The sequence below is a fragment of the Poecile atricapillus genome, chromosome 3 (genome assembly GCF_030490865.1).
Source record: "Poecile atricapillus isolate bPoeAtr1 chromosome 3, bPoeAtr1.hap1, whole genome shotgun sequence".
NCBI lineage: Eukaryota > Metazoa > Chordata > Aves > Passeriformes > Paridae > Poecile > Poecile atricapillus.
The window spans coordinates 44,542,640-44,554,941 of record NC_081251.1 but is presented as its reverse complement, the minus strand read 5'-3'; the positions used below and the strand labels follow the sequence as shown (position 1 = coordinate 44,554,941).

The 12,302-nt window shown below is 38.9% G+C and overlaps 1 protein-coding gene across 1 annotated transcript in view; it reads right to left on the bottom strand.

Moving 5' to 3' along the window:
* CRYBG1 (crystallin beta-gamma domain containing 1) overlaps positions 1–11,874 on the bottom strand; it is a 43,636-nt gene extending 31,762 nt beyond the window's left edge. The window contains exons 1-5 of the mRNA XM_058834758.1: positions 10,993–11,874; positions 3,502–4,954; positions 3,247–3,423; positions 907–954; positions 678–796 (exon numbers count right to left, since the gene is read on the bottom strand). Of these exons, the coding sequence (XP_058690741.1) occupies positions 678–796; positions 907–954; positions 3,247–3,423; positions 3,502–4,954; positions 10,993–11,744 (2,549 nt within the window). The 5' untranslated portion in view covers positions 11,745–11,874. The remainder of the gene's footprint in view (positions 1–677; positions 797–906; positions 955–3,246; positions 3,424–3,501; positions 4,955–10,992) is intronic.
* Between the last annotated feature and the right edge of the window lie 428 nt (positions 11,875–12,302).

Here is a 12,302-nt window from a genome sequence, read left to right as displayed (position 1 = left end):
TTTCTGAAGCTAAACAGCAATCAGTTTGCTTCCCAGTAGCTCCTACTGCAACTAGCCCTTGTGTCTGCACCATACTATCAGATAATTACTTTTGAGAACCTGCTATTTGCATTATAGCCTGGCCACAGCACAACTTGCTGTGCTAGCCACACTACTAATGGCCCTTCTATTGAGGCTATGAAGAAAGTAGGATATGAACTCGTTTTGAATTACTCTTGGGCAATACAGTTTTTAGAGCAAAACCCCTCATTTTCTCAGAGAAACAGTCCATTATGACTACAGCATCATCTTATTCCTTTGGCCATGAAAAAATCAAGTAAGATCTGGCTTTAAACTTACTGGCTAGCCTTTTAGCCCAATCCAAATACTGTGCAAAATCCCTGATGACAGGAGTTCAAGAGCAAAATAGCTGGACAAAATCTGTCATTTCATCTCACACCTGTAACTGATGAAATTTCACACCCCGCCAGATGGTAACACTCATTCAGTTAGTCAGCAAAATAGGTTTTCCAGCTCAGAACTTCCTGTTGCAGAGGTAAAATGCCCTATTTCTTGCTGTCCATGATACATTGCCATTTACAAGACAGACTTACTGTGAATAACATGCCACTTCTGTTTCAAAGCATCTCTGGATACAGTAAAAATCTTTGTAGGAAGAGTAAAAATTGATCTCTTACCATCCTCTGATGACTTTAACTAAAATTGTTGCAGACAGAACCCAAGAACTGCAATCTGGAACATCATGGAAAACTTCAATCCCAGCTTTTTGACAGTCTGAGTCACAGTATATCACCAGCTGTGTTAAAAAAAACAACAAAACCGAAAATCACACCAGTAACATATAGTTTTCTCTTCCTAAGCTTTAAATATAGACAGGAACAGTAAAACTATTAAAATTGATCTTACCTTGCCAGGTCTGGGATTGATTTTACTTTGTCCATTTCTTGGAAGTGTCTAATAGACAGTGAGAAAAGAAAAATCACAAAAAAACTCAACAAAATCAAAAACATTTTCAATAAAGGTGCTCAGCTATAGAAAAAGGGCTAGTAGAACAAAACATAAGCTACTCTGAATAGTAAAAGCTGGTAACCTTTCAACTATACCTACTTACCACTTCAATCTCTACTTCCCCTTGCAGAGATAAAGTATATGCTGTTCAATGATAAAGATGAGTTTCAATGTCTAAAAACATCAAGCCATTAAGCATGATGTATTTTGAAGGAAAATATGAAAATACTGAGGGGTGCATGATGGCACATACATGTATGAGCTAACTAGTATAAGCAATTTTGTGATGAACACTTTGTAACAGGTTTTCTCAAAGAGTATGAGACTGTGCACTAAATGATAAACTAAAAATATTCAAAACAAAACACAATGAGGTACAGAAAATCTAAATCAGTGTTGAAGTCAGCAGTAAATTGTATGATGCAGAATATATGGGAAAGCTGTGGTTGCATCACGTCATCTTCAAATAAATAAAGCAAGCATTGAAATTATGTGTTTGGTTTCGTAGCAAGGACAGGAGTGCTCATTCTGGGACAGGGTCCTGCTCTTCTAGGAATTATTCACACAAAGAGAAAGACCAATACAGATCCTGCCCCTAAATAGGTAACCAGCAACATGTGCAAGGAATTAAAGAGAACACAGTAGTTAACAAGCAGAGCAGGCAGTGGTCGCAAGACAGCTCTTAAGCACCACCAGATTTTTGTAGGCATCATCAAGACATGTGGAAGCATGACCGGTTTTTTAGCCTGCGCTTCAATTCCTGTTAAAACTTGTTCTGTGTTTTGAGGAATGCCAAAGTCATTGTTTTGGGCTGGCCTTACTCTTTCCTTCACATTACCCACTAGCCATTGCATCACCATTTTCTTAGTCAGTGGAAGATGCACAGCAGGTACACCTCACAGAAACATTTTTGATTCCTAACTTGAGCAAAACAATTCAGGCAGCAACAGTGCCACAGAAATCCAGAAACCCTTCAAAGCCTAAAGGGATTCTCTCAAGTGCAGTCTTAGGTACTATAGTCCATAGGCACACTCCACTGCTATATCAGGCCTCCATACCCTACTGCAAAATTGAAACCCACTCAAGAACAACAGCTGAAGTAGCAAAAACCAAACTAAGACAGTACTGGACATCTAGCTTTAAATTCAAGATTTTAAATCCAAGCAGGACCATCAGAGTAAGAAAGTCTCTTTAACTGGTAAATCTAAACACTACTGTAAATAACCCCCTATTTTCCATTTCCACTCTAATTAGGGAAACTTCCCAGAAGAGTTTGAAATCTACATTCTCAAAATTGCAAGGTACCATGGATGGCTGTCTCCTGCAAGGTGACAAAGAAAGGAGCTGATTCTACTACCTCATTCCTTTTAGTAGAACTGTTAGAGCAGATAACCATTAGCTTCGGAAAGTATTTCTCACATTTCTTACATGCTGCTTCAATTCCACAGGTCACATTCATGTGGCTATTAGACTTTAGAAAACATATTTCTTCCCATGGTTCTTAGATCTCCTTATTATAGTTTTTCTCTCAGGTCACAACAAGAGCTTACATTAACAGAAACAGCAAATACTACAGGACATCGGCTCATCATCTTAAAAACAGAAATTACAAATATATTCCATATTAAAGTTGCTTGGAGGGGAAAACATAGGTCTGTCTTCAGTCATGAAGAACAGGTGCTTGTAATCAGACCAAGGGACAGCCCTCCATTGTAGCAGCACTTTCAGTAATCACTACTATCCAGTTATTAAAGTATTCTTAAAGAATATATATTTTTCCAATGCACAGGAATACAACAGAGGGCTAAAATAAAAAATTCGCTCTATTACTTATTTAACTGTACAATGGCTGAATGTCTTGCTGGAAGAGAAGAGCAATTACTTCAACAGAAGCTTTCTGAAGTTCACAGAAAGCATTCTACTAATTTGCAATAAAAATTAAAGTTAGCATAGGATTTGTTTCAATATAATACAAAATCAAGTATGAAGACATATTAAAAAAATGCTTTCCATTCATATTTGCAAAAAGTCTCAAAATAAAGACCCCTTAATCATGTTGACAGAGGTCATCTCATTTTCGTTTTCAGATAAAACTGGTACCATACCTAAGTTCACCTCAATGAATTTGTAATCTATATATATCCCAAAGAGGGGAAATAAAATAATGTATGCACATTGTCTTGAAAACATAAAAGCTTGGTAACTTTGCAGGCAGCTTTTTAAAAACACAATACTTACATCCACATCTAACAAACCAGGGGGCACATTTGATTCATATCTGCTTGTCCCTAACCAGCTCGAAAAACTTTTCTCAGGGTTGCCGTAGCTGGGCATTGGTAAGCTTAGTTCTTTTTTTGCATTGTCTGCTTGCAGGTACTTCTCCACAAAACTTGGAAACTTCATATCTGAAAGAGACTGAATTGCAAAATCAAAATTAACAGTCATGCAGCAGGTAAACAAACGTTGTTTCATTTCCTGAATGATCTTTATTACCTCAGATTTTTGAGGCATGATGAATGGCCCAGAAACATCCTGTTGTAAAGGAGGCATCCCTGAAGAGTCAGTTGCAAAAGCTGTTGTGTTATTTACTGAAGTGACAGAAGGGCTAAAAAACTTTTCTTTAGAAGACAGCAAGCTTGAGAAGAGGGAGCTTTTTTCAAGCCGTGATCTCTTAATTTCACCATCTGTACAATCAATGCTCTCTTTTCCATTTATTTCATGAGTAAAGGCAGGTTCCTCCCTACATGACTGCAGAGCTTTGAATATGATACTTTGCTCTGTTGATGCACGCTTGGGCCTGACTCTGGCTATTGTTTCCAGGCTTTGCATTTTAATTTGTTGTGCTGGTAACAGATCCTGTGTTTTTTCCCTCCTCAGTCCCAAACCAAAAGTAAATACACTAGGATCAAATACTTTCTCTAAGTTGTCTTCATGAATGGGAGGCATGGCAAAGTGGGGTGCTGGAGACTTGGGAAGCTTTGACCTCTTCTTTTTCTGGGGTAAACAAACTGAGCTGTCTAAGTTTTTTATTGTTTCAGCAAATTTCTTCATGTCAGATGGGGAATCAAAAATGCTGTCATCTTCAGCAGATCCATTACAGGTTTTGCCTGGGCTCTTCTGTGTATCGGTGGTGTGCTCTGATTCCAATACACTGTCTTGATTGCTGTCATCATACTGCAGTGCTGAAAAGTTCAAATCCCCTGGCTTTACCTTTTTATCTCCATTTTCCATCTTCTTAAATTCTGATCTGGAAACCTGATGAGATGGTAGAGGATATTTATCATTATTGCAAGGTGATAAAGCCTCTGTGTTTGGCAGCACTTTTTCTTCATTTCTATGGAATTCTGAGCTTGTGTAACTTCTTTGGTAGAAAGGATCTTGAGCATTTTCACTTTTAACAGGTGAGTGCAAAGACAGTTTAAAAGGTGAACCTTCTTTCTTTGCTGTGGTTAATTCTGGTTCTGGTTGCTTCAGAGAGATACTACCAGCATCACTTTTGCTGCTTTGGTTAAAAAGGGATATGGCAGCTTTTACTTTGAGTTCTGCTGTCTTCCCAATATCATCATAAGAGGCAAAGTTTTCTTCACTCTTGCCTTTTAATTCTGCAGTGTTTTCTTTCTCCAGTGTGCCATTCTCAAATAACTTCTGGCGACTGCTTTGCTTATTTAATGTTTTATCAGGCTGTTCATTCTCTTTAGGTTGTTTTCCAAATTTCAGCTTTGCTCTGCCAACAAATGTGCTTGGTACAGCACTCGTTTTTGAAGCAGGGATTTCAGAAGGCCTCTGGTTCTGGTTAGCACATTTGTTTTCAAACAAGGAAATTTTGTTGGCAATGTTGCTGTTAGTTTTATTAACTGGTTTTTCAAGAGTGTCCTGCTCACTTTCTAAACTGTCTTGATTCGTAGGTGTTTTAAAATTCAGCTCTATGTTCTTCGGTTTGGCTGGACTACAGGAGGCAAAGTGACACAGAGTGACATCTTTAATTAATCTTGAACAGGCTTGTAACAATTTTCAACACAATAAAATGTAGAATTATAAACCGCAGACTTACTTTAAACTTTGATATCTCAAAAGGAATCAAGTAAAAGAGGAGTAACTACATGGATTAAAAAAATTAGACACTAAATAAGGAGTATGTATTTCAAACATGTATTTAGTTCTTTAAGATTAGTCAAACAAACACAGCAGCCTACAGCCTCTGCAACTGAGGCAGAGAACTCAACTACTTGTGACTGACAGACATTAAAATTTAGTAGTGAATAGGCAGAATAAATTATAAACATGCAATTCCCTACAGAGTTTAGAAAACAAATCCCAATTCATTAAGGTGATAATGAGTTGGTTAACATTTGCATATTCTCTTCGATGAGTTTTGAAGACATCTGCCCAGATTCTTTGCAGCCTTTACACCTACACTATGGAAGCAACCTCAAATTGAGTGAAAGAACTCTTTCAGTCTCATGAATGCTTGCAGAAAGTGTTAGCTGTCCCCAAGCACTGCATCAGCACCTTGGCTAAGCAAACACCACATGTGAGGACTCTTCCACTTCCTTCAGTTAAACTTAGCTAACAATTTAAATTGTGTAAACCAAGCCTAATAATTTTACAATAACTGAATTTGGAAACACAAAACTTTTCTATCAGAATGGACAGAGAAGCACATACAAGAACATGCACACAGTACTCCTGTGTGCATCAGAAGGCTGATGATGCACAGCTGAGTGTTTCAAGCTCTTTTCTCTGAATACCTACAACCAGGAAAAATTATTTATCTGTGTAGCTTGCTACTGCACACTGTACATTACGACCAACTGTGAGAATGCAAGACAGATGGCTTCAAAATTTATCAGTCAGATCTAAGGAGTGCAAAGGAGCCCACCATCACCTCAAAGACAGTCCTGTTCTCCAAAGAGGAATCTGGGGACACTCAGCAGTAGGAGGACAGGCAAGAACTGCCCTATGTGAAAACTGACAAAAGTGGGAGATAAAAAGAAAATAGCTTGCAGCAATCTCCAGTGTCCCAAGTACTCTACCAATCAATACATGATTCTGGTGTTTAAGTGCTTTCTTCTTTCTTTTACCTACATAAACTGTGTTCACTAAGTTCTCAGGCAGCTCTTTAGCCCAAGAAAGAGGTGTGAGATATATGAACAACACAAAAAGTGAGATGCTTTCCCCTCTTCCTCAAGTGATCCATCCCACATAAGAAATGAAACCCTTCTAATCCAAGACTCTCCATTGTACAAGCTTTATTTCTTGGGAATACCATGAGGAACAAACTTACTGAAATAACAGGAGGATTCGAGAATAGTTACCTACGAATCTATACAGAGAGTAACTGTTAAAAATCATGGAATCATAGACTATTAACAGGCTGCAATGGATCTTAAAATATCACCTAGCCCCAACTCCCCTGTCATGGGCAGGGACACCTCCCACTAGACCCGGTTGCTCAAAGCCTTATCCAATCTGGCTTTGAACACTGCCAGAGATGGGGCATCCTCAACCTCCGCACACAACCTTTGGTAGTATCTCACCACCCTCACAGCAAAAGGTTTTTTCCTAATATCCAACACAAATTTCCTGTCTCTCAGTTTGCACCCAGTACTCCTTCTCCTATCACTACAGGTCTTGGCAAAGAGTCCCTTTTCAGCTTCCCTGTAGACCCCCTCCCCTTCAGGTACTGGCAGGTTTTTATGAGGCCTCCATGCAATTCTCTTTGCTGAGAAGCCCCAACTCTCTCAGCCTGTCTCCATAGGGAAGGTGCTTTGTAGCCTCCTCTGGATTTGCTCCAACAGTTCCATGTCCTTCTTATCATCATGTCATTTCAGAGAAGCCTTCCCAACACTGCTCCCTGTAACTACCAGCCTACTCAACCTGGTTCACAACTGGAAGGCTCTTATGAAGAATGCATGATCAATAAAAGAGGAAATAGCAAACTTAAAATCCACTGGCCATACTTCAGATAGGTGCTAATAAAACACACTTGGAAAACTTAAGGAAAAACAGAAAAATGAAATATTCCTGAAAGAGGGAAGGTATGAAGGGAACTATCATACAGCATAAAATTAAATATATTAAGGCACTGCTTTTCATTTGAACTACAGTTGTTTTTTTCCTAAACTTTTAAAAGTTAAATTGTTCCATGACTTTTCTCTTTGGAAAACTAATACAAGTTGAAAGGGACCTCTAAAGATCAGCTAGCCCAACTTACTTCCTACTCAAAACAGGGACAGCTTCAAAGTTAGATCAAGTTTGGGAAGGCTTGAATAACTTCAAGGGTCAAGATTTCACAACCTTCCTAGTGAAGCATTGCAGCAGGGCAACCACAGTTGCTGTGAATTATTTTTGCCTTATATCCCATTAAAACTTTACTGTTACAACTTGCAGCTGTGGCTATTGTCCCTTCACTCCACAGCTCAGGGACAAATCTGCCTCTGCCTTCTCTATAGGTAGTGAGAGATGACTGAGGTCTACCTGTATCCTTCTCTTCTTACAGCTGAAGAAAGCAAGCTTCTTCAGCTTCTCCTTATACATTATTTGCTCCAGAACTGTCACCTTCTTTAATGTCTCACTACTGGACTCATTCCAATTTGGGAACATATCTTAGAGCAGAAGAGAGATGGAAGGGAAGGAAGGACTACAACTCAGCAGAGTTACCCAGACATAGACTCATGAGCACCAAGTGTCTTGTCCTTTGACCTGCCAGCTATGCTCCTGCCTATGGAGCACAGCACAGGCTCAGCCTTCACCTGGTACAATGATGCACTACTGACAAGGGCTGAATTTCAGGTCACCAGGACCTTTCATATCCTTTTCCAATCAGAGAGGAAAAAAAAAAAAAAAGTACTTATCCTTTTCTTTTACCTGTATTTCCAAGAGGTAACACTAATGGCCAAATTATTTCAACAAATTCTTTCCCATACCACCCTTTTGTCAGCCTGTCACTTGCGCTACTAAATGCATTTATTTCAACACAACAACACGTATCTTCCCCATAAAATCTGTGTCTCTCTGTATGCCCTGACACAAGCAAGTTTAATGGCTAACAGTGATACTCATCAGCCACACTTAAAACCTATTTTAAATGAAGAGCTCACCCCTCAAAGGTATAGTTTTAAGCTTTGCAAATTTATGCAGAAACAAGCACTTCAACACTTTGTATTTTGTATTCCACAGTATTTCTGCACGACAGCATCAGCCAAACAGCTGAGACCAAAGAGCATGAGAAAGCTCAGCCGTGCAGCTCCACTTGCCACAGCTGGCCTCCCTAATCTTTTCATTACACCTTTTCAAAACTACAAAATCCTGATTTAAAATACAGTGAAAAGATGCACTTAATTGCAAGAACTGAGTTTCTAAGTTTGTTTAGAAGGAGATGTTGTTTGAGAGAATCCTTTAAGCCTCTCATCTTGTATGGGGAAAAAACAGTACAAATGCTTTCTTACAAAGAGTCCACTGTGGCTGATTCTTACTACCCATTCCTGATCTGCAATGCCAGGAACAAGCAGGCACAAGAGAAATACCAATGTCCTTCTCTTTGGCTACACCTTGCAGCTAAACTGTGGAGGCAAGCAGTTAAACCTCTCCCACAGTCAAAAATGGAAGGTGAGTCACACACCAAGCATGCAACTGGTGCCAAAAAGACACTGATGCCAAAATATCAGATTGAGGTGAGCAAAGAAAAATGGCATGTGAAAAGAGAAGAATAATTCAACAAGTAGGCTTAAATACAAAGGCAGCTACAAAACCATGTCTGAACATAAAGTATGACAACCAAAGCCAAGTTTTCCGCTGAGCACATCAAAGTAACTACTGCCTGAGGTTTTATTTCCCAACTAAGATTTACCATCAACCTCATTTTAGTCTCAAATCTGATAGGTTTTCCTTTCAAAAACTAGAAGCAAAGTATCCTGTAACTTTCAAGTTATCCTGTACACAGACGCAAATGGAAAAGAGAGAGAAAATGCTATCGTTATTTAGAGGGAACCTGCATTTTTGGAGGGGACTGGAAAAACTGACTTGTTTTGAAATTGTGTCTAAAGAAACTTGACTCCCAGAATTGGCACAATGGCATAAGTAAGAGACATCATGGATTTTTAAGGGAAAACTACTTGTATTATATAAAATCCATCTTACAAGGGGCCAAGGAATCTCTAAGTAAATGGGTATTTTTCAGCCAGAAAGGAATTAATGTGAACTACCTAACAATGACTTTTTAACCTTTGAAAATGAAAATGTTATCTGTTCAAAACAAAAACTAGAGAACAAAACCACACTGTCTTCTAGTGATGGCACTATTTTTTCCTTTCCCTTTTACAGCAGCTTAATCCACATCCAGGTTTATAGTTCAAATGTTCTAATGAATGACTATAAATTATACCAGATCACTGAGCATGTAACTCTGGCCAAAGAAATGGTGCGGTGCTGTGCAATGACAGCTATCAGATGCATCAGAAACCTTGCAGGCAGCACAGCAGTCCCCACCCAGGGCTAAAGTTCCTATGGCAGCAGATAAGGCCAAGACACAGTGTCACACACCCCACAAAATGGGATGAAATAGAACAGGCTGTTTATTCCTTAAAATTTGGGTCTTTTGGACAGGGTATTTATCTGTTACTTTACGAGTACAGTAAAAGATAATTCACTGTACAGCAAGCCCAGGAGATAAAAAAAAGGAGAAAAGTGGAGAAAAAAATGAAATCCAGCTATGCAGGTGTTGATAACTTTATTATCACTAATGACAGTGACACAGAGAAAAAACAATATGAAAGGTACCTTTCCTTTGAAGCTGTGAAGATACAAACGCAAGAGTTTTAAGATTTGTGATCTATACTGCCAGATGGCAAAGCATCACCAAATACAAAAATGCCTCAGTTTAACTTTTGATATTAGGCTTTTTCAACTTAAGTTACAAATTAACAACTCAGATGCAGAGTATTGCAAATTATGCAAAGGAAATTGCTCCTGTGCTTCTCAGATGTGGGAAACATAAATGGAAACAGAGGTGTCTCTTAAACCATCTCGTTGAGCCTCCACATCCCTCCAACACAACAATTATGAACACTCAATGTACCCCAGGTGGGCCTACAGGATTCGGTGTACCCCGACACCTGTAACTGAACATGCTGGAACGAGGAGTGTAATAGCACACAGTACACAGCTGTGACAACCAAACAACAGAGATGAATAATGCAAACAAATCATTCCCTGTGGATGAGAATGCAACAGTATCAAGTAGTCGATCGCTGGTCTCATACTAGTGATAACAGTGAAATTTATAAATACAGCTGCTTCTTTGTAATCTAAGGAAAGGTTTGATCACCTGCTCGACAGAAACAGTTTCTTCAAGTGTAAAATCAAAAACTGAAAACCAATATATGCATAATTCTGCAAACACCTGATGTTATTCACATGCATCAAAATTTATATGATTCATCCTGCCCATAGGTAAGAAAGAAGCCTTATGTATTCAAATCTCTGTGATCTTTCATATCATTTGAATGACCAAGTTCTACATTTCTTCATAAAATAATAGCAGAACTTAGGCTGCTTCACAGAAAATTCCAACACATTTCTTATTTGAACATTTTCACATACAAACCTTCAACCACATTACGATTTGGTGTCAGAGAGAAAAATTACATTAAGGTCAATGATAGATGAATTAATCTGATCCGTAACAATGACAACTGAGCACTTTTTATATATGTTAAATTATTACATATAATGGAATTGACAAAGACATTCCCTATCCATTAAAAAAATAAAAAAGGAATCTAATAAATGTAGACTACAGTGCTTGTTAAGTAGCAGCTTTAATTATGGCTTTTTTTTTAAAAAAAGGCAGTTTTTGACTGACAGTAACAATTTAGACAGGTAACAGATACACAGCTAGTGTTGCCATAATGTTGCCATAATTCTAAACACAGACACAAGCAAAATCACAGCTACAAGGACAAGGTAAACTAGTTTGTTACTTACAGGCTAATCTTTGTCGTGACTGTTCTGGAAGCATCCAAGCTCTTCAGCTTTGAGGTGTCTAAATCAGAATTTGTCTGTCTCTCACCTGACAGACACAGGTCTCCATTTTTAATCCCATCAGTATGCAAGAAAGCTCTTCCATCTGGACTATTACCATGCTTTACTGCCTTGGTATCATTTCTGCCTTCAGCAAAAGCAAAGGCATTGTCTTCTGTCTTAGCAGCCAAAGAAGCTTTTGGAGACTCCAAACTGTCTTCCCCAAAAGCCACAGGTATAGCTCCCTTTTCCACTGAAGTTCTTTTTGTTACTGGGTTAGTCTCTGGCGATGCTAAAGGTTGCCTTTTTGAAGAGTAATCTTTCACCTGACTCTTCAAACCGGTAGGGGAAATAGGTACAGTATCTGACTGATTCTTTTTATATGATCTTCTCCTTGCAGATGTTGTGCTTGAGATCTGCTGCTTGCCCTTGTCAGCCTCAGCTTTAGATGCCCCTTTGTGAGCAGATCCAACTTTTAGGTCCTGATTACTACCTGAGGAAGAGGAATTTCTTTCAGGAGTCTGTTGAAGAGACCTCACTTTTCGTTCAGAGTTTATTATCTTGTCTGAAAACACCTCAGAATGGGCATCATCTTCAAAAATGGATTCTTCTTTTGCGGTAATCTCAGTCTGGTTTCTCTCTCCATTTGGAATGTCACTAGATGACTGAGACTTTCTCCGTTTTCCAGATCTTTTACTAGCAGATTTTTTATCCATTGTGTCCAAATCACTACAAATTTCTTCTGGTTTAAGAGTCACGGGTTCATTAAGGAGTTCGTCTGTTTTTCTTAGATAGATATCAACTGTTAACACTCTAGCAGAATATGCGTGTTCACTCGCTGCAGATTCCAACTCGTATGGCAAATCCTTTGGTTTTGCATGCCCAGGCTCCTCAGACACCCACGTGCTCACAAGCTGCTTGTGACTTAAGATACTCTTTTCTAAGTCTTCACTAGACAAATTTCTCAAGCTCTGTATGAAATCTGGAGTTGTGGAATTATTTATATCTGTGACAGATTCTTTCTCCAATCCTAGTGTTTCCACATTCAGGCTGCTCTCACAAAAAGAGTTTTTAATGGTTTCACTGCTGCCGCTCCAATCTGCTGACCACTCACTGTCAGAAGAGACTCCCCTACTACTCCATTCTGAAATTGTATCGTGATACAGTGGTCTTACTTCCCCACTGAAATTATATTCCTGTGCCTCAGAAGGGGCACTTACGTTTCTCACTTGTTTCTGTACTTGAGGAGCTTCGTGTCCTTCTCGGAAGTGCCT